This window comes from Chlorocebus sabaeus, chromosome 17 (assembly GCF_047675955.1).
Source record: "Chlorocebus sabaeus isolate Y175 chromosome 17, mChlSab1.0.hap1, whole genome shotgun sequence".
NCBI lineage: Eukaryota > Metazoa > Chordata > Mammalia > Primates > Cercopithecidae > Chlorocebus > Chlorocebus sabaeus.
In genome coordinates, this window is record NC_132920.1 from 57,912,424 (window position 1) to 57,934,431 (window position 22,008).

General features: G+C 35.2%; 1 protein-coding gene across 1 annotated transcript in view; it reads left to right on the plus strand.

Annotated features, from left to right (window-relative positions):
* FAM83B (family with sequence similarity 83 member B) overlaps nt 1-21,792 on the plus strand; it is a 74,448-nt gene extending 52,656 nt beyond the window's left edge. The window contains exons 2-4 of the mRNA XM_037987151.2: nt 3,052-3,216; nt 4,191-4,315; nt 16,392-21,792. Coding sequence (XP_037843079.1) covers nt 3,052-3,216; nt 4,191-4,315; nt 16,392-18,693 — 2,592 coding nt within the window. The 3' untranslated portion in view covers nt 18,694-21,792. The remainder of the gene's footprint in view (nt 1-3,051; nt 3,217-4,190; nt 4,316-16,391) is intronic.
* The last annotated feature ends 216 nt before the right edge of the window (nt 21,793-22,008 follow it).

A 22,008-nucleotide genomic window follows, 5' to 3' on the forward strand; every position in this document is an offset into this window, starting at 1 on the left:
AACTTAAAGCCCATGATCAATCATTTCAGCCACTCCATATTATATACACCTTTAGTCTCCTTGCTCTCCTTCAATTTGTTATACACTCATGGCAGAACCACAGCCATGGCTAAATCAAACTCTGCCTACTCCATTTCTATAGCCTTGCCACCAAACAGGGTTGAAGAATAACTTACAACCACATTGACTGGTCCCATATTAAATTTATGACCTGGTGAGCCCTAAAGCTAACCAGCAACCATATTATATTTTCTTAGTGCATTTTATTTTGTACTCTCCTAGATGACTACATAGTAACCTTTTCCTCAGATCTTTAAAATGTCTTCTAGAATCTTCACTCTAAGTTGAAGACCTTGCTTCCCACTACACTGAGAAAATCAAAGAATTCAGAAGAGAACATCTACAGCACCACTGCCACACTGTCTCCCCCACTAGCATCTGCACTTTTATACTTGGCCCTCTGTCTTCATATAACAGATGATCAGTTACTGGTCTTTACTCTTTGTGCTATAGTTTTATTTTATTTTATTTTATTTACTTTTGCACTAGACTCTATACCTTATTGTCTACTAAAAGATGTTGTTCCAGAAATTCTCCCCTTCTCCACCTCACCTCCCACCTTCTCTTGCACTATTAATTTTACTCTTTACTGTAGCATTTCATTAGCATAAAGGCATACTGTTATTTCTCTCACCTTAGAATATTTTTAGATTCTACATATGAGTGAGATCACGCAGTATTTGTCTTTCTGTGTCTGCCTTATTTCACTTAAAATAATGTCCTCCAGGTTTGTTCATTGTAACAAATAGGATAATTGCATTCTTTTTATGGCCGAATAGTATTCATTTATACCCACACACACACACACACACACACACACCACATTTTCTTTGTGCATCTGTTGATAGACACCTAGATTGAATCTCGATCTTAACATCATGTTGTACATGATGATTATATGCAATTTTATGTCAATTAAAAAATAAAAAGTACAACTTCTTTTGATTCAGCTCTACCTCCACCTACTGCTCAATTTCTTTGCCTCCTATTATAGCCAAATTAGACAAAAGTGGTTTTCTATATCTTCTATGTCTAGTGTCTGCCCCAATTCTCTCTTAAATGCCTTCCACTGAGGCTCTTGCTGTTCCATCTCCACTAAAACTATTCTTGGCCTAGCTGTAGGATTGGAACCTCTCAAGTTCACCTTCCTTCTTACAAATGCACTGTCTTTATTGGTGTTCAAGATTCCACCTGCCCTTTGTTTCCTCAGTCTCCTTTGCTGGGAATTTTTCTGGTATTAGACTTCTTAACTTGGAGTGTCCCAGGGTTCGATCCTTGGTCTTCCTCACTTTTTCTCCCTTTTCTCTCATACCTTATAGTCAATCCATCCACAAGACCTTTAGACTCAAAGATATCCAGTATCTGACCATCTCCTTTCATCCCTGACTCTACCGTCCTGGTCCTACACACTATCACCTCCCACTTCCGTTGCCCCAGTAGTTCTAACTGGCCTCCCTGTTTTCCATCCTTGCTACCTTTTATTAAAGTCTGTTCTTAACACAGTGGCCAGAACAATCCTTTCAAAACATAACCAGATCATTTTATTACTTCAACTCAAAGTCCTTTAATAGCTTGCAGTCTTATTCAGGAAAAAAAAAAAAAAAAAGGCTTTTAATGCCTTTAAGACATTGTGATAACTCTCCCATTCTCATTTCATTCCTGCTATCTCCTTTCTGTTTTTTGGATTGTCAGAGCAGAGTTGCTGGTTTCCTCTGCCTGCAACAGTCTTCCTGAAGATATCAATGTGGAAAATGTCATTTCCTTTAAATTCTATTCAAAGGACACTCTCTCAAAGAGACCTTCCCTGAAACCCTCAAACTCCTCCTGAAATCCAGGAACCCATGATCCCCTATTCTGCTCTATTTTTCCCCCCAAAAAACCTACAGCTTGTTACATAATTGACTTATTTATTATCTTTATTACTTTTTATGTCTTCCCCCAGTAAAATGTAAGGTTCATAAGGGCAGGATTTTGTTCTTCTTGCATGGCCCATAGTAGGTGCTCAATAAACATGCCTGGCACATGGAAGGTGGACAACCACTTAAATGATTTTTCCCCTTCTTCTAGCATTATTTTACTTTCATTCCAACAATCAACACAGACTCTACATCTTAGGGACCTATTCTTTAGGGTATTTTCCTTCTCAATTATATCACCTTTTTAATTCACTTTTTTCTTTTGCTTATATTATCTGTTAAACTAATTTTAGGCAAGTTCATTTGGCCCTTAAACAGCATGGGTGTGAACTGCTTCAATCCACTTATTGCAGACTTTTTTCAACGAAACTTGGATAAAATACTCCAGTATTTAAGGGGTATGAAACTTGCATATATGGAGGTCCTGCTTTCCATATACGTGGGTTCTTCAGGGTTGACTGTGGACTTGAGTATGTGCAGATTTTGGTATATGCAGAGGTCCTAGAACCATTCCCCCAGTAAACTGAGGAACAACTGTATATTTAATTTTTTGGTCTTCAAATCATCTTATACTCTTTCTCCATCTTTCATGCTTTCCTAGGTATATTTCTATTTCTAGAATAGTTTTTTCTCTGTCTCACTTCCCCTAAGACCTATATTCTTAACAACTGTTCAAAAAATCCTACTTTCCCCTGGAAATGTCTCTTAGAAAAATAGTAACACTGGTTTCCACCTTGTCCCATTTGTCTACCTTATGGCCAGTCTTGAAATCCATGATTTGGATTTGCCCATTTTTCAAAATCTTACTGAAATGCAGATTTCCTTTAAATTAAAGCTAATATGAAAATGACTTAGTGTTACAAATCTGCATATAGTTATTTGCTTATTTTAATATGGTTTTATCTTCCATTTTAGAAAATGAAATGAATATTTGTATATACATATATATTATTCATCTGTACATTTATGCATTTAATTTTTTTCAAATTTTATCTGACCTTTACTGAAAATAAGCAGTTTCTTAATCTTTCTCTATCAAGGATCTAACATTGTTTCATATTCTTTTATTTAACAGGTCATTGCTTTAGTGATGGATATATTTACAGATGTGGACATTTTCAAAGAAATAGTTGAGGCATCAACTCGAGGAGTATCTGTTTACATTCTGCTTGATGAGTCCAATTTTAATCATTTTCTAAATATGACTGAAAAACAAGGTTGTTCAGTTCAGCGTCTCAGGGTAAGAATTCTGTGTTTTTTTCTCAAGTATTTTGTGTGTCATTTTCAACTCAGTCAAATGTAAGGCATACTAAGATAGATAAATATAAAAGTTAAAAAGAAAAAAAAAGTACATATTTAAGGTTAAGGAATGACTGATCACAGAAAGGTCCCTGTACTTTTTAGAATGTGACTGAAAGCACATCTTCATGAGAGTGTGTGTTTGTTTGTTTATTTGTTTTTGAGAAGGAGTCTTGCTCTGCCTCCCAGACTGGAGTGCAGTGGTGCAATCTTAGCTCACTGCTACCTCCACCTCCTGGGTCAAGCAATTCTCCTGCCTCAGCCTCTCGAGTAGTTGGGATTACAGGTACCCACCACCATACCCGGCTAATTTTTTTTTGTATTTTTAGTAGAGATGGGGTTTCACCATCTTGGCCAGGCTGGTCTTGAACTCCTGACCGTCGTGATCCACCCACCTCAGCCTCTCAAAGTGCTGGGATTACAGGCATGAGTGCTGTGCCCGGCCTTCATTGAGGGTTTTATATTGTGCTTTTACTGATTAATATTTAATACATCAGTTTTTCATGCACAGCTTTGAAACCAGTGACTCACAAGCATCTATGGTTCAGCATGTATTGCTTATCATAATCATTTTGCGTAGTATTTTCTATTACTTTTGACTTTTTAAAAGAAAGTTTAATTTTTATTTTAGTTAATTTATGATCAAGGCATTATAACCCAAAAGAGTTTTCTATAGTCAGAGCCTGAGTGATTTTTGATGCCATTCTGTATAAATGTAAAGTGAAGTCTCCTATTTAAGCTGTGTTGAAATGTATATTTTAAATGATTATTTTCCTTAAGGATTTAATATTTGGGAGTTTTTAAAAAATTACCTGAAGTAAATTTTTTTATATTAAGATTGTATCATGCGTTTTAGTTTTCAAAATATTCTTTTCCTACCCATAATGTCTGCTTTTTATTTATATATAATTCTAGAATATTCGAGTACGAACAGTAAAAGGTCAAGATTATCTTTCAAAAACGGGGGCAAAATTCCATGGAAAAATGGAACAGAAATTTTTGTTAGTTGACTGCCAGAAAGTGATGTACGGTTCTTACAGGTAAGATCATTGTGTTTAACTTCAGTGTTATCAACCATTTAAATAATTTATTAGTTTCAAATTTTAACATAATCAGTTAAGCTCTTTCTTAAAAGTTAAAAAAAAAAAAAGAGAGAACACTTGCATGGGAGATTAGAGACCTAGGTTTGAGTTATGAATCTGCCACTAAAGAGCATTAAGATCTTAGGCAAATCATATAACTTCCTTGAGCTTCAGATTCTTCATCCAGAAAATGAAGACATTGACCAATATCTAAGGTTCCCTACAGCTCTATGGTACTACAAGTGGTTTTGCTCCTTATGAAAACACTACATAGTATGAATTTAGTTACAATTGTTTGTGAAAGCATAAGTTAGTTAGCACTTTAAATAATCTGGTAAATGGATTTTTCTTATTTTGTATTCTTAAGAATCTGATCAAAGCAGAACTGGCAGCCCAGTTTAGGTGAGACTGGCTCCAGAGTGTAAGCCTGCCCTAATATTCTTTTGTAAATAAATCCCCTGGCTTCAGTCCTGAATCAGATACAGAGTGAGGCTACACAAACAGGCAGATAAAAGCACCAGCAAATACCCATGAACTGCTAGGTCACTGAGGCAGGGTAGATTCATTATTAAAGACTGAGGGAAGAATCCAGAAGAGCTATGGATGTGAACACGACTGTGTAAGGCGAAACTTTTGCCTCCTGTCTTAGCAACAGAAAACGCATGAGAAGGAAGTATCACATTGAGATGAGTTACTTTATATGGTTGCACCTTAGTTTCCTCTGCTATAAAATGAGGGGAATCATAGAACTGGCCTCATGACATTGTTGTGAGGATTAAATGAGTTCATGCATCCCAAACCCCTAATGTTAACTATTATTTTAGGACTTGATTTGTTACTTTCTGCTAACCCTCTCTTTAAGCTCGGGACCTTTTAAAAAAAAATGTTGTTTGGAGTTCCAAATGAAAACATATTAAAAGAGAAAATACAACTAGTGCTTGTAATTAGTGAGTCCTTTTAAAGACTCATTCATTATATGTGAATATATTTGTCCAGACCCACTTGGTTTTAGAGAGGTTTTAATTGAACTTTTAATTAAAATTGAGAATTCACTTGAGTTGTAGAATGATTGTTATTTAAGCTCATCACAATTAATAGTTTCTATGGTTATTATTTAAGTTTTAAGATTGTCTTTGACAGTAAATTTACCTCAACTTTGTTTTGCTGCCACTGGATATTAGTAGTTCCTAGTGTTGCAATGAGTGTAGCTGAGCTACTTTTGATTAATTTAGGGGAAAATAAAACAACAGCAATGACAAAAAAATTATATGTCTGTATCTCTTTGTCTATATCAGAAGCCAGAGGCAGAATTTAAGTTACTATTTATGATAGTAACTATGGGATTCCTAGGACCATGGATTATAAAAATTCACCACAACTCTTAACTAACACCCTCTGTGTTATCTCAAGTTCGTTTTAAATACATTTCTTTAAATAATTTATAGTTGTCAATCATTGTCCTTTTTATTTTTTTGACATTATCGTGGACCTTTCCTATTGCTAACAGTATTCGAACAGGATGTGGTAGACTAGTTATGAACTAGTTATGAACCAGCTTGGTTACAAGTGAATTTCTTTTTGGTTTAAAAACAGCCTTGTCCCTCATATTCTAGTATTGCTATTGTTTTCCTCATAGGCGAGTTGAAAATGCCTTCTTCTTTAATTCAGTATTCTTTGCCGTGGGATATCATTGGATTCTAAACTGCTCCCATTCCTGGAGAGGCCCAGAATCTGTATTTTCCACAATTACACATTGTGTGCCAGCTCACTCACATGGTGATGACTTTATCAGGAAAGCATGAGGAGTTTTTCCATAACATGATACTAATATTGATGAATGTTTGATAAACCATTGTCTATAAATCAGACTGAGAGAGAATTTTATAGGCTTTTTCATTTTTAATCTTATGAGCTCGATAAAAAAGTTACTTTCAAAAGACAAGTTGGCTGATGTTGGCACCTCTCAGGTTCCATTTTTAACCACACATAAAAATCATCACAGTTGAGGTCCATGCTGCAACCAACATACTGTTACTATTTACACTCGATGGACTTATTTAAGCCTCCAGCCAGGAACTCGGAATTTTTAAGTCAACTTCATGACTAATGTCTGACAGTGTGTGTTTAGTGGAGCTGGGAGTAGTTAGCTTTTTTATCCATCCAAATATTTGTACACTTTTTAAAAAAAACAAATATTACTAAAATATGTGCAGTACAAAACAGTGATTTTTGTTTTCCATCTCTAGCCAACTCGATGCAGTTGCTTAATTCTTTTAGTTGGTTCTTCCGATATTTATTTCATCCCTTAAATAACATGATTATGCTATTCTTGTTTGATTTACCAATTTCATATATTATCTTGACTTTTTATTTTTGGAGAATTGTATTTCCTACCTACTATTCCTTCTTGTCTGCATTATAGTGTTATCACAATTTTTGGTTAAATGAGAAGTCCAGGTCTACATTATTGAAACTTTGTCAAAATGGATCATTGATAAGCCATAGAGTGATGTATGTTTCTTTTTTCAAAACCAAGTTAATAATGGCCATTTTGTTTTTATTCATTGTCTTTGTTTTCTATTTATCTATTGCTGCCTTTTTCTCCAGTTGACCACACAGATTTTGCAACACATGAATGACTTTCCCAAATGCTCAGTTACAACCAACCATCTATGACATCCCATCTGAACTAGCAGATCCTTAAATTGGAAGCACACCTGGGGGCCTGATATTTTTCATATTTCTAAGTGATTTGATCCATGATTTCTTAAATCCCATATTTCATCATTTTGTTTCTAAGTCTCCATTTTTCTCCCAAAATTGCTCAAGGACTTTTAAGTTTAAAAAATTTATAATTCTAGGTCATTTATGGCTTAACTTGGGATGGAACTCTAAGTTGAACCATTTTTCCTCCGAATTGGTAAGGTATTGCCCCGTAATCAAAGTTGCTGCTGAGAAGTTTAAACAATTTTTATTAGTCACATTTTTTTCATGCAGCCATTTTTTCTTTCTTGAACCTTTCAGGATTTCCCTTTTTTCCCTATTCATTTGTTTTTCTTTTTTCGAGCTTCTTGAGGTATAAAGTTAGGTTGTAGCGTGAGATCTTTTAGCTTTTAAAAAAAATGTTTTATTGATAGAAATATGTGTACATATGGTATAGGTCATATTTTTCATATTTTATCACATGCATAGACTAGGTAATGGTTAAGTCAGAGGAGATCTTTTCACTTTTTTAATATATGTATTTATAGCTATAAACTTCCCTCTTAAGAGTGCTTTTGCTACATCTCATAAATTTTGATATCTTGTGTTTTTATGTTCATTTGTCTTAAGATATTTTCTAATTTCCTTTGTGACTTCTTCTTTGACTCATTGGCTATTCAAAGTTGTGTTGTGTACTTTCCACATATCTGTGAATTTTCCAATTTTCCTTGTACCGTTGATTTATAGTTGTTTTCTGTTGCAGTCAGGATAAGATACTTTGTGTGATTTAAATCTTTAATTTGTTGAGGTTTGTTTTGCCCAACCTGTGGTCTATCTTGGAGAATGTACCATGTGTACTTGAGAAGAACGTATATTTTCTGCTTTTGTCAGGTGTTCTCTATGTGTCAGGTGCTGTTGGTCTGTACTCTTGTTCAAGTTGTCTGTGTTCCTTTTCATCTTCTGTCTCTTGCATTCATTATTGAAAGTGGAGAATTGAAGTCTCCTACTAATACTGTGTTGCTGTCTGTCCCCTTCAATTCTGTTAAAGTTTGCTTTGTATATTTAGGAGCTCTGAGGTTTGCTGCACAAATACTTATAATTGTTATATCTTCTTGGTGAATTGACCCCTTTCTCATCATATAATATTCTTCTTTATCTCTTGTAAGTTTTTTTTATTTTAATTTAAAGCCTGTTTTTCCTGATATTTTTATAGCAACTCCTGCTCTCTCTTTTGGTTACCAATTGCATGGCATATCTTTTTTTATCCTCTTACTTTTAGCTCATGTGTGTCCTTAGATCAAAAGTGAGTCTCTTAAAGATTGCATATATTTGGATACTGTTCTTTTTAATCCATTCAGTCAATTAAAGTCTTTCAATGAGGTAATTTAATTCATTTACCTTTTAACTAATTACTAATGGAGAAGGACTTACTATTGTCATTTTTTTTCCGTATGTCTTTTAGCTTCTTTTAGCTTCTTTGTTCTTCTTTCCCTCTTTTACTGCAGTTTTTTGTGTTTTGTTGTTGTTGTTTTTGCACATATACACATTGATTATCATCTCATTTCCTTTTGCGTATATTCTAAAAATATTTTTGTTTCAGTTATCACTGGAATTACATAAAACTTTTTTTTTTTTTTTTTTTGAGACGGAGTTTCACTTTCGTTGCCTAAGCTGGAGTGCACTGGCGCGATCTCGGCTCACTGCAACCTCTGCCTCCCAGGTTCAAGCTATTCTCTTGCCTCAGCCTTCTGAGTAGCTGGGATTACAGGTGTGCACCACCGTGCTTGGCTAATTTTTTGTATTATTAGTAGAAACTGGGTTTCACTATGTTAGCTAGCTGGTCTTGAACTCTTGATCTCAGGTGATCCGCCCACCTCAACCTCCCGAAGTGCTGGAATTACAGGCATGAGCCACCATGCATGGCCTTACATAAAACATTTTAAAGTTATAGCATTTTATTTTAAACTGATAACTTCAATCACATATGAAAACTCCACTCCTTTGTAGCTCTACTCCTCACTTTACATAACTGTTGCAACAAATTACATATTTATATATTGTATAGCAATGAACACAGATTTAAAGTTACTTTTCATATTTTTCACATTTAAATTCTACGAACCACATCTGCAACAGTAGACGTCACTTCGTTTGTTTACATATTTACTTTTACTGGAGAACATTATATTTTCATAAGGCTTTGTGTTGCTCTCTACCATCCTTTTATTTCAACTTAAAAGATTCACTTTAGCATTTTGTGTACAGTAGATCTAATAGTGAACTCTCAGATTTCATTTATCTGGGACAGTCTTAATTTCTCCTTCCTTTTGAAGGACAGTTTTGCTGGATTTTTGGTGTTTTCAGTGTTTTTCTTATAGCTCTTTGATCATATTTTCCTGCTTCCTTGTAGCCTGCAAACTTTCTGCTGAGAAAGTCGCTGATAGTCTAATGGCAGCTCCCTTGTATGTGACAAATCACCTTTCTTTTGATGCTTTCAAGACTCTCTCTTTGTCTTTGACTTTAAACAGGTCTGATTATAATGTGTCTTGGTATAAATTCTTTTCGAATTTATCCCAGTTTGAGTTCTTTAAAATTTGTAGGTCCATTTTTTTTTCCCTCAGACTTGGGAAGTTTCCGTCCACTCTTTCTTCAAATAAGTTATCCGCTTCTTTGCCTCTCTTCTTTCTGAGCTTCTCATAATGCATATATTGATCAGCTTGGTAGTTCTATAAATTTTTTAGTATATCTTTGCTTTTCTTCATTCCTTTTTTTTCATTTTGCTCCTCTGACTCAATTATATCCATGACCTGTCTTCAAGTTTATTCATTATTTCTTCTGCCTGATCAAGTCTGCTGTTGAATCCTTCTAATGAAATATTCAGTTATTTTATTTTTCAGTTCCAGAATTTCCTTTTAGTTCTATTTTATAGTTTATCTTTGTTGATATTCTCATTCCATTGGTATATCATTTTCCTGATTTTGTTTACTTGTCTGTGTGTGTGTGTTGTTGATGTTTTTGTTTGTTAGTTTTTGTTTGTTTTTAGCTCATTGAGCATTTTTATAATAGTTATTTTAAATATTTTATCAGGCAGCTCATAGATCTGTGATTCTTTGGAGTCAGTTTCTGGAGTGTTATTTTATTTCTTATGATTGGGCTGAGTTTCCCTACTTCTTCATATGCCTTGTAATGTTTTACTAGTATTCAGGCATTTTATAAATAATCAGTCACCTCTCCCAGTCTTTATGGACTGTCTTTGTTCGGGGGAAGAATTTTATCATTCAGCCCAGACGCAGATTCTAGGACCTTTCAGACCTTTTCTGACCTCTTGTTCCCTTGGTGTCTGCCCATGGGACTGCAGGTTTAACATGCTGCTTACCTCTATTTTCAATGATTTCTAAACTCTGGTTCCAATCCTACCAGCACTCAGGCAAGATAGAAGCCAGTCTCTTGGGCTGCACTGAAGACAAGCCAGAATTATGATCCATAGTCTACTCTTCTGTTTCCATCCTGAGGGAGGACCCCCAATCTGGGGGCTGGGAGAAAAGTTTCCCTCTGTTTGCTTCATGCTATACCATATGGGGGAGGAATAGGAATGAGCATGCCAAACATCACAGGTTTTCCAACCTGTTTGGCTGGAATACAATGTTCTGGGTGCTCTGTCTTTGCAATTAGTCTCTAGTGTTTCACAGAGGTGTTCTATTTCACATATTGCTGTTAACTTAGTGTCTCTCTGGGGTAAGTAGGGCCTGTAACTTTCTAATCTGCCACTTTACTGACCTTGTGTTTGTGTTTTGGGAAGTATTTTTATTTTTGGTTTGTGTCTGTTTCTTCTAGGTGCCATTTTCCAGTTTGTTTTGAACTCTGATTGCATCTAAGCTCTTAAGCTTCATAAGCTGTCTTTGAAACTTGCTTTATTCATCTGTTAATCTTTGCTATGTGTTTATATTTAAGAACGAGGGACTATAAAGCTGATTAGAAACTGAGCGGGGAAATGCTTATCAACGTTTGAGTTTACAGCTGAATGATAGACTGCGGTCCTGGCAACTTTACAGGAGGATCCCTAACTATCAGTATAAACATCACTTATCTGGGGTTTTTCAATGTTTCCAGAGAATAATCTCTTTCTCCAAAAGATTGTCAAAGGAGATGGAATTTGGAACGAAGTCAGAATATGATCCTAACTGAAGATACTCTAGAAGCAGAATGGGGAAGAGAGCTGAGGGTCTGATAAGCCTCATTCTTAGCTCACCTTTATCCCAGTCGTGAGTTGTTTAAAGTTTCCGAGTTCAGACTTTCTCTGGATTGGTTTCTGCTGAAGTAAGCCTTAGGATTTCTGAAAGGCATAACAAGGAATGCTTCATGGGAAAGGAAATAGTAGGGAACCTGGAGGCCCAACTGCTCTGTATGGGACTTTCAATCTTCCTGTTTCTCTATTTTCATGACCTTTCTAACCCACCATTTTTATTACCTTTTGATCCAATGTTGAATTCATAGATTCTGCTGGGCCCACCTGGCTTATTCTCATTGGTGCTCACCTCATGCAAACTTCCTCTAAGTCAGCCACCACTTCTCCATCAGATTTCTCTATTCTAAACTTGTATTAAATACTTTCACTTGCTACTTCCCTTTTCCCTTTGCTATCTTTTTAGTAGTGTGTAGGGAAGAAAAAGAAATAAACATGCATGATAATCCGGATTTAATGTAAACCTTTTAAGTTTTCCACCAACATAAATATCTTTGCCTTTTAGTCTTATTTGATTTTGAAACTAATAATTCATTTATATTATCATTTGTTTATTTACAACTAATGTTTTTAAGTGTTTACAATATGCCAAGCACCATTCTTAACCCCTAAGAATGCAGTCCTAAATAAGGTATACAAGATTGTTGAACTAAATTTTATTTTAGTGGGGCATTGGAGATAGATGATTAACAAAGGGAGAACATGCAAGGAAATGTCAGATAGTGGTAATGGGGTATTGCATAAATGAAATCAGGGGAATATGATAAAGCATAATCAGATGGATACTTTGAATAGAGTGATCATAGATGTATTCTAAGAGCATGTCAGCCCAGGACTGTCAGAGAGAAGAGATGTATTGAAGAGGGAACAATAGATAAAAGATCCTGGAGTAGATATCTGGGGGATAAGCAGAAAGGCCAATATGGTCGGACCACATTAATCAAGGGAAGAAATATCCGTAGTAGAATTGGAAAGTAAGCAGGGGAGGAATTATCTTAAGCCAGGTAAGGAGTCTCAATTCTCTTTTAAACAAAATAGAAAGTGCTGTGTGGAAGTGTGACATGACCCAATTTGTTTTATGCAAAGATTACTTCTGCTGTTCTGTTGATTGAAAAATGAGCAAATGAGGACGCTAAGAGTCAAATTAGCTGATAATGCTAAGACTAGGGTGATAGTGGGATAGGATTGATTTGTGAGAGGTTTTGCAAGCAGACCTTTTGGTTCTGAAAAAGAGGGTATTCAAAGATGACTGCTTGTTTCCTGTCTTGATCACCTGAAAGATGTTGAGTCAGTAATACTAGGGAAGAAATAGGTCGGGGAAGGAAGAGTGCTAGAAGACAACTTACGAGTCATACATGTTAGGTTTGCAAGGCCCACTAAAATTTTGAGTAGAGATTGAACACTGATTCTAGAGATGAAGAAGAGGTCAGCACTGACAATACAGACTTGGTAGTTAATGGCATAGAAATCACCTATGATAACAGAGGAATATAGAGATTCATTTCCAAGTCCCAAGCGCCAAAGCATGTCTGTAGGTTTTCAGATTTACTTACTGAATATATTCAATTGAATGTCTTCCTGTTGCCTGAAATTTTTTTACAATATTATTTTCTGATTTACTATACCAGGGAAACTTTTCCAATTGCCACACATTCATTAATACCAATATCTTCTTAGTTTCCTAACCTCAACACTTGGAAGTTGTTTTTATTTAATAACGTATGGATATTCTTTTGACATGACATCTTTTGGTTCTTTCTTCTTACTACTGGCTCAACATTTTCATTCATTATTCCAATTTCTACTTTGGTTGGGCTCTTACTTTTAAGTCTATACTGCAATAGTACTACAAATAGCTGCTGGAAAAAAATAGTTCCTCAGACAGTTCTTTCTATTATAATTTATCCAAATTTGGAAACAAATTCTACATAATCAAACTTTCTGTTTTGTTTTCAAGATTTTCCCCACTAGTTCATCAGTCTCTTATATGGCTTCTTTGCTCCAGCTATATATAGTATGTTTTCTGTGTTCAGCTAGAACATGACCCTTATTGTATTCTTCCCTTTTCCATATTACTCCCTCCACACAAATTGTCTTCCCACATCTTTTGTGTCTGAACTGGGAATCTAGTATTTATCAAAATATTGCAAAACTTAACTTTCTTCATGGATTTCCTCATACTTGATAGTTGACTGTTCATTCCATTACTTGCTGTTTCTAGTATTTTATATTCATACCTTTAGTCAGATTGAAAATTTCTTTAGTTACTTACTTTTGTACCATTTCTTTTAAGTTAGCCTAGTGGCATAATCAATATTCCTACTATATCATGCTTCCTGTAGGCATGCTAGATAAAATTAAGCATATCCAAATAAGAAGTTTCTTAAATTACATGCTCCTGTTTGTCATATGTAATATTTTATATATTTTAAATGTTTGCATATTCTTTTAATTATTTTTTCTGCATTTTTTGTCTCCTTTATAGAAATAAGATGCTCCAATGTGGAGAGTGTCTCTTTTTTCTTTTGTATTAATCCCCATTGTGTCATATACATTACTTGATGCATAGCATAACAGCAATTCATTTATTTTTCAGCTCAGAGACTGTGTATTAAATCATTAGATTTTCAAAAATGAGGTTTAAAATTTGATATGAAGTTTAAAGATAGCTGTTACCTCTAAACTCTAGGAAAGGAATTGGAGCTTCCATAAAGTACTATAAAGTCATATAAACATTAATTTCCTAAAAATTGTATTTTATATTAAAAGATCCTGATTGGCATTTTGACTGGCATGGTTTCTGAGGCCTACATTTACTAATACTGTGTACAGCGAGTACAGTGAAGTCTGCCCTTTAATGATTGAGGCAGCTGGCTACAAATCCTGTTTACAGCTCTTGGCATCCTAAATTTCACTTATGAAGTAAACCACAGAGATAGCAGTCTGAAAACTTATAGACTCTTAAAATAAATGCATTAGCACAGCTGTATCTTACATTATATCATGTTAGAGCTATAAGGCATTGTAGCTATTATGCTGTCTGTATCCTTATGTTGGACATGAGGAAAGTGAAGCCCAAGCTCATGTGTCTACAATTCAGCAGAAGCCAGACCTCTCGACTTTTTCTCCAACACTGGCTTTACTGCATTCTGCCAAGATGGTATACATGAAATATAATATCAGTTTTTATGCCACAAAGTTTTGACACAGATGCAAAATACACAGCAAGTTTTTCTTTATTTTTTTTAATGTTCTATTTTATTTATTTATTTCATTAGCGTTTGGGGAACAGTTGGCTTTTGGTTACATGAATAAGTTCTTTAGTGGTGATTTCTGAGATTTTGGTGCACCCATCACCCAAGCAGTGTACACTGTACCCAATGTGTAGTCTGTTACCCCTCACCCCTCTCCTACCCTCTCCCTCTAGTCATTATATCATTCTTATGACTTTGCATCTTCATATCATAACTCTTACTGATAAGTGAGAACATACAATATTTGGTTTTCCATTCCTGAGTTACTTCACTTAGAATAATGGTCTCCAATTCCATCCAGGTTGCTGCAAATGCCGTTATTTTGTTCCTTTTTATGGTTGAGTAGTATTCCATGGTATATACATACCACATTTTCTTTATTCACTTGTTGGTTGATGAGCATTTAGGCTGGTTCCATATTTTTGCTGCTGCAAATTGTGCTGCTATAAACATGCATGTGCAAGTGTTTTTGATAAAACAACTTCTTTTTCTCTGGGTAGATACCCAATAGTGGGATTTCTGGGTTGAATGGTAGTTCTACTTTTAGTTCTTCAAGGAATCTTTGTACTGTTTTCCATAGTGGTTTTACTAGTTTACATTTCCACCAGGAGTGTAAAAATGTTCTCTTTTCACCACATGCATGCCAGTGTCTATTAGTTTTTGATTTTTTAATTATGGCCATTCTTGCAGGTGTAAAGTGGTACCTCATTGTGGATTTAATTTGCATTTCCCAGATAATTAGTGATGTTGAGCATTTTCTTTTGTATTTTTGTTGGTCATTTGTATTTTCTATTGAGAATTTTCTGTTCATGTCTTTGTCCCACTTTTTGTGGGATTATTTGTTTTTTTCTAGCTAATTTGAGTTCCTTGTGGATTCTGGATATTAGTCCTTTGTTGGATGCATAGTTCACAAATAGTTTCTCCCACTCTGTGGGTTGTCTCTTTACTCTGATGATTATTTTGCTGTGTAGTAGCTTTTTTGTTTAATGAGGTTACATCTATTTTTCTCTGTTTTTGTTGCATTTGTTTTGGGGTTCTTGGTCATGAACTCTTCGCATATACCAATGTGTAGAAGAGTTTTTATGATGTTATCTTCTAGAATTGTTATGGTTTCAGGTCTTTGATTTAAGTTTTTGATCCATCTTGAGTCGATTTTTGCTTAAGGTGAGAAATGAGGATCCAGTTTCATTCTTCTACATGTGACTTGCCAATTATTCCAGTACCATTTGTTGAATAGGGTGTCCTTTCCATACTTTATGTTTTTGTTTGCTTTGTTGAAGATCAGTTGGCTGTAGGTATTTGACTTTATTTCTGGGTTCTTTATTCTATTCCATTGGTGTATGTGCCTATTCTTACACCAGTACCATGCTCTTTTGGTAACCATAGCCTCGTGGTATAGTTTGAAGTCAGGTAATTTAATGCCTCTAGATTTCTTCTTTTTGCTTGGTTTTGCTTTGGCTATGCAGGCTGTTTTTTGGTTCCATATGAATTTTAGGATTGTTTCTTCTTATGTGAAAAATGATGATGGTATTTTGATAGGAATTGCATTGAATATACAGATTGCTTTTGAAAATGCACAGCAAGTTTTTCTTTGTACTTCTGGGAAGTAGTGAATTCAAAGCCATAATTTGAGTTGCATTGATATTTAAAATGTGAATATGAGGATAGGAAGACATGTAGTGCATGTAATGATGGTAAATATTCTAAATAATGGTAGCCAAAGAAAAGTACAAAAACATATTTCAGTCATTAAGTTTTACTTTTTCTAGTAGAACTATATGTTATTATCAATCTTTTAACTTAAATGATTAAAATTTTTCCATTTTTTCCCCAGCTATATGTGGTCATTTGAGAAAGCTCACCTCAGCATGGTTCAGATAATTACAGGACAACTTGTTGAGTCCTTTGATGAAGAATTTAGAACTCTCTATGCCAGATCCTGTGTCCCCAGTTCATTTGCTCAGGAAGAATCAGCAAGGGTGAAGCATGGCAAAGCCTTCTGGGAAAATGGCACTTACCAACATTCGGTTTCTTCATTAGCATCTGTTTCCAGCCAAAGAAACCTTTTTGGTAGACAAGACAAGATTCATAAACTAGATTCTAGTTACTTTAAACACAGAGGGATATATACTTTAAATGAACATGACAAATATAACATAAGAAGTCACGGATACAAACCTCATTTTGTTCCAAACTTTAATGGTCCAAACGCAATACGTCAGTTCCAACCCAGTCAGATAAATGAAAATTGGAAAAGACATAGTTATGCTGGGGAACAGCCAGAAACAGTGCCATACCTCCTGCTTAATAGAGCTCTGAACAGAACCAATAATCCACCTGGTAATTGGAAAAAGCCATCTGATAGTCTCAGTGTGGCGTCCTCATCACGGGAAGGCTATGCAAGCCACCACAACGCACCCGCCCAGAGTTTTGCCAATCGGCTTGCACAGAGAAAAACAACAAATCTTGCAGACAGGAATTCAAATGTTCGGAGGTCTTTTAATGGAACAGATAACCATATCCGCTTTTTGCAACAACGGATGCCAACTCTTGAACATACCACAAAGTCATTCCTGCGTAACTGGAGAATTGAATCCTACTTAAATGATCATTCAGAAGCTATACCAGACTCAAATGGATCAGCTTTAGGTGACCGATTTGAGGGCTATGATAATCCTGAGAATTTGAAGGCCAATGCCCTTTATACTCATTCTCGGCTTCGTTCCTCTTTAGTATTTAAACCCACTTTACCTGAGCAAAAGGAAGTTAACAGTTGTACAACTTGCTCCTCAAATTCAACTATCATTGGTTCTCAGGGAAGTGAGACACCTAAAGAGGTCCCAGACACCCCTACAAATGTACAGCATTTGACAGACAAACCCTTGCCAGAATCAGTCCCCAAGCTCCCATTGCAGTCAGAAGCACCAAAAATGCACACCTTGCAGGTTCCTGAAAACCACTCAGTAGCCTTAAACCAAACTACAAATGGCCATACTGAATCAAATAACTATATATATACAACCTTGTGTGTAAATAAGCAGACAGAAAATCTAAAGAATCAACAGACTGAGAATCTACTTAAAAGGCGAAGTTTCCCATTATTTGACAACTCAAGAGCCAACTTAGATCCTGGAAATAGTAAGCATTATGTATATAGTACACTTACCAGGAATCGAGTTAGACAACCAGAAAAGCCCAAAGAAGATTTACTGAAAAGTTCTAAAAGCATGCACAACGTGACTCATAACTTGGAGGAGGATGAGGAGGAAGTCACCAAGGAAAACCCTCCAAGTAGCACTACTACCAAGTCAATTTCCATTGCTGCTTTACTTGATGTGAATAAAGAGGAATCCAACAAAGAACTCACTTCAAAGAAGGAAGTTAAGGGTTCCCCAAGTTTTTTGAAGAAGGGGTCTCAGAAGTTAAGGTCATTACTTAGCCTTACCCCAGATAAGAAAGAAAATCTATCCAAAAATAAAGCACCTGCCTTTTATAGATTGTGTAGTAGCTCTGACACATTAGTTTCTGAGGGTGAAGAAAATCAAAAACCAAAGAAATCAGACACAAAAGTTGATTCATCTCCTAGAAGAAAACATTCTTCCTCATCAAATTCTCAATGCAGCATCCACAAGAGTAAGGAAGATGTAACAGTTAGTCCATCTCAAGAGATAAATGCTCCATCAGATGAAAATAAAAGAACACCTTCTCCAGGTCCAGTTGAAAGCAAGTTGTTGGAAAGAGCAGGAGATGCCTCTGCCCCAAGATTTAACACTGAACAGATCCAATACCGAGACTCAAGGGAGATTAATGCAGTTGTTACTCCTGAAAGAAGACCAACTTCTTCTCCAAGGCCAACATCCAATGAGCTTCTACGATCTCATTCAACTGATAGGCGTGTTTACAGTCGTTTTGAGCCATTTTGTAAGATTGAGAGCTCTATTCAGCCAACAAGCAACATGCCAAATACCAGTATAAATCGCCCAGAAATAAAATCTGCGACTGTGAGCAACAGTTATGGCAGGTCTAGTCCAATGCTTAATTACAACACTGGTGTTTATCGCTCGTACCAACCCAATGAGAACAAGTTTCGAGGATTTATGCAAAAGTTTGGAAACTTTATACACAAAAATAAATAGCTATTGAAATACAAAATGAATGAGGCTATAAATATTTGTCCAAAGAAAATTGTGGACAGTCTTTGTAACATGCCAATAGATTTTCCTAAGGACAGAATTGTGGGTATGATATCTATGTTTACCAGTGTCCTTGTATAAAGTTATTTTTCTGTGTGATAAAGTTAGGGTCTGCTGTAGATAGAATTTCTCTGTAAACACATGATTTGTAAGTGGTAATGGTAAAAATAACAGGTGTATTTAAATCATTTTCTTTAGACTGAAGATTTTAAGTCTTACTTAGAAACTTTCGTGGATGATGTATGGTGTATGGTGTATGGATTTTAACCATTTCCTTTTAAAAAGGTCATACTACCCTCAGTAACCCTTTATAATATGTCTTTATAGTATTTTCATATCTTCAAAAATATAAGCAAATGGGACAAAACCTTTTTCTAAGATTAACTTTAAATTCTACAGGATAACTTGTTATATTTTATTAATATTAATTTTTCTCTGGAGCATTGTACAGCTGTTTGGAAAACAGCAGTACCTTTTAAACCTTTTTTTTTTTTTTTTTTTTTTTTTTTTTGCCTGAAGTGTTTGCAAAGTATCAGCCTCATGTAGTATAATGACATTCGTAGGAATTTATTTTCCTAAGCCTTTGAAAATGGTCTGGGATGTGCTTCTCTCTACACTGGACCCAGGGAGCTGTCCCCCTCTTACCCATAGGCTGCTGATTTTTTATAGGCATTCCTTTCTTACATTTAGAACAAACCAGTAGGAATTTAGAAAATCTGAATGGATTCCCCCTCCTTTTTCTTTTGTGTAAAAGCTTTTAGAAATGTAAATTTCTGTCTAAATTTTTGTCAGATTGGCATGACAATGCGAAGGGGTCCTTCTTGCGAAAATTCTTGCTCCTTTTTTTTTTCTCTTTTGAGACGGAGTCTCGCTCTGTCTCCCAGGCTACAGTGCAGTGGCGTGATCTTGGCTCACTGCAACCTCTGCCTCCTCAGTTCAAACGATTCTCCTGCCTCAGCCTCCTGAGTAGCTGGGATTACAGGTGCACACCACCACACCTGGCTAATTTTTGTATCTTCAGTAGAAACAGGATTTCACTATGTTGGCCAGGCTAGTCTTGAACTCCTGACCTCATGATCTGCCCGCCTCGGCCTCCCAAAGTGCTGGGATTACAGGTCTTGCTCTTCTTTAAGTTGTGCCAAATATTATATGACTGCATAGTGTTTTTGTAAGAATATCACTGGGAAAAGGAAAAGTTGTACTGGGCTAGTTCGTCCATGATTTGAGGATGATATTCAGATTATAAGATACCCTTTGTCTTTCTTACAGTAATGAAGTATAAGCTCCATATCTGTTCCAGAGACTTTAACTTGACTTTGCTTCATTCACAAGGAACAGAATTCAAGAAGCAATGCATCCTGTGAGAAGTGTGAAGTGTTTTTACATCACTTTAAATATATTACTTAATACATTATAAGTTGCTGTGTGGAGCAGTATACTGTTGTTTTAAAAATGGAAGATTCCGACAAATTTTTATATGTATCTCATTAAAATAATTAAAATAATGGTATAAAATATCTATGTCATTAAAATAATTTTCCATAGTGTTTAGAAACCATGAAAAAGAAAACATAGCAGGAGAAAATATGACAGGAAAAGAAAACTAACAAAGCCCAGAACCCACAGTTAACCAAACTAGACTGACTTTGTTATTACCCATTCTTTGTTAGTATTGGATGGGGAATTAGGATAATGAGCCATTAGGCAGTTCTGAAATGGAAAGCCCTGAAATTTAGTGCAATGTAACTTTAAAATTGAAATTATGTAAAGAGTAGAAGTTTAATCATGTTTAATTACAACCAAAAGCCTATTGCCTTTTTATACAGAAATTTCCTTAATTTCAGGAAATATAGATAGCTTATAGAAACATCCTTTTAAATAGTTCCTGAGCTCTTCCTCTTAAGTGGAATTGAGGAGTACAGAATGCTTTATTTCATCATCCCCTGACAGGTAACTTAGGCTTTTGCACAGCAGATTTACTTTTCTCTGTGTTTTTTAAAAATTGTTTTTCTTGCATCTTTTTTCTTCAAAAATATCTATATTTGAGAATATGTACATAGCAACTTTCCAAAGTCTCTGTGGCCAAGAAACTCTCCAGGGATAAGACTGAGCAAGAATATAATACTTCAAAAAATTTACAGCTACTGTTTAAGTTTTAAACAGACACCACCACAGTTTGTGGATGAAATAGTTTTAGGCCATATACTTTCTTCTTTTTCTCCCCATATTAATATTGGGGGACAGATAATATCACTTTGATGTACATTGATATTAAAGTTTGGTAATGCAGTTTTTACTCTATGTGTAATATTGTACATTAGTTTTTAAGCAGAAACACAAGAAAATGGGTATAATTTCAAAGTAGCTCTTGGCAGATGGCTAGAGAATACTGTAAGTGACCCTGTATCCTGAATACGCAGATATCCCTCTATTACAAGTTTGGGATTAGCCATAATTCTGATAGGGCGTGTTCAGATATGGGGATATGTTGTCAGTCTACACTTGTGGAAGCAAATATCTTGTTTAATCAAGATGATGTCTAGTGTCATCTAGATAAACAATGCAAAAAGTTTAATTCTGGCTGAATTCAGCTTTACTCAAGATCCACATATTCAAGTATCGTTCGACAGATATTTCTGTGTTCTGTGAATATCTGTTGATTCTTAATGTGCCTGTGGCTAAGGGATGCAAACTAGAATTGTTTTACACTGACTATATGTGTGACATGTACAATGCTGTTTTTTTTAAAATAACTTTACCATGATATTCAGATAGATTCTGGGTTCTAGAATATTTAAAACAAAAAGGATAAAATGATAAACCAAAGAGTCAACTTGTTAACTTTTCTTTTTTAAGAGATGGGTTCTCGCATGTATGCCCAGCCTGAACTCCAACTCCTGGCCCCAAGCAATCCTCCAGCCTCAGGTTCCTGAGTAGCTCAACATTTTATATATGTATGATGTTATAAAGAAATATTCTTCCAAATGAACTTCTGTTTTTAGATCAATAAATGAATAATAAATTATTTTGTACAAACATCAATATATTGTAAGCTGTTGTTTTTTTAATCTTCATACTCTGCATTTCTGCATTCAAGCTCAGTCTTTCACCTAGTTATTCTAATCATGAATTTACATGTGGACATAGTTTTAAGTATTTCTCCATGAACTTTGAAATCATCTTTAAAATATGATTTTGATTAGCAATTATATTTCATATAGTAATCTATTCATATTTGAAATTCAGTGGCAATTCTCT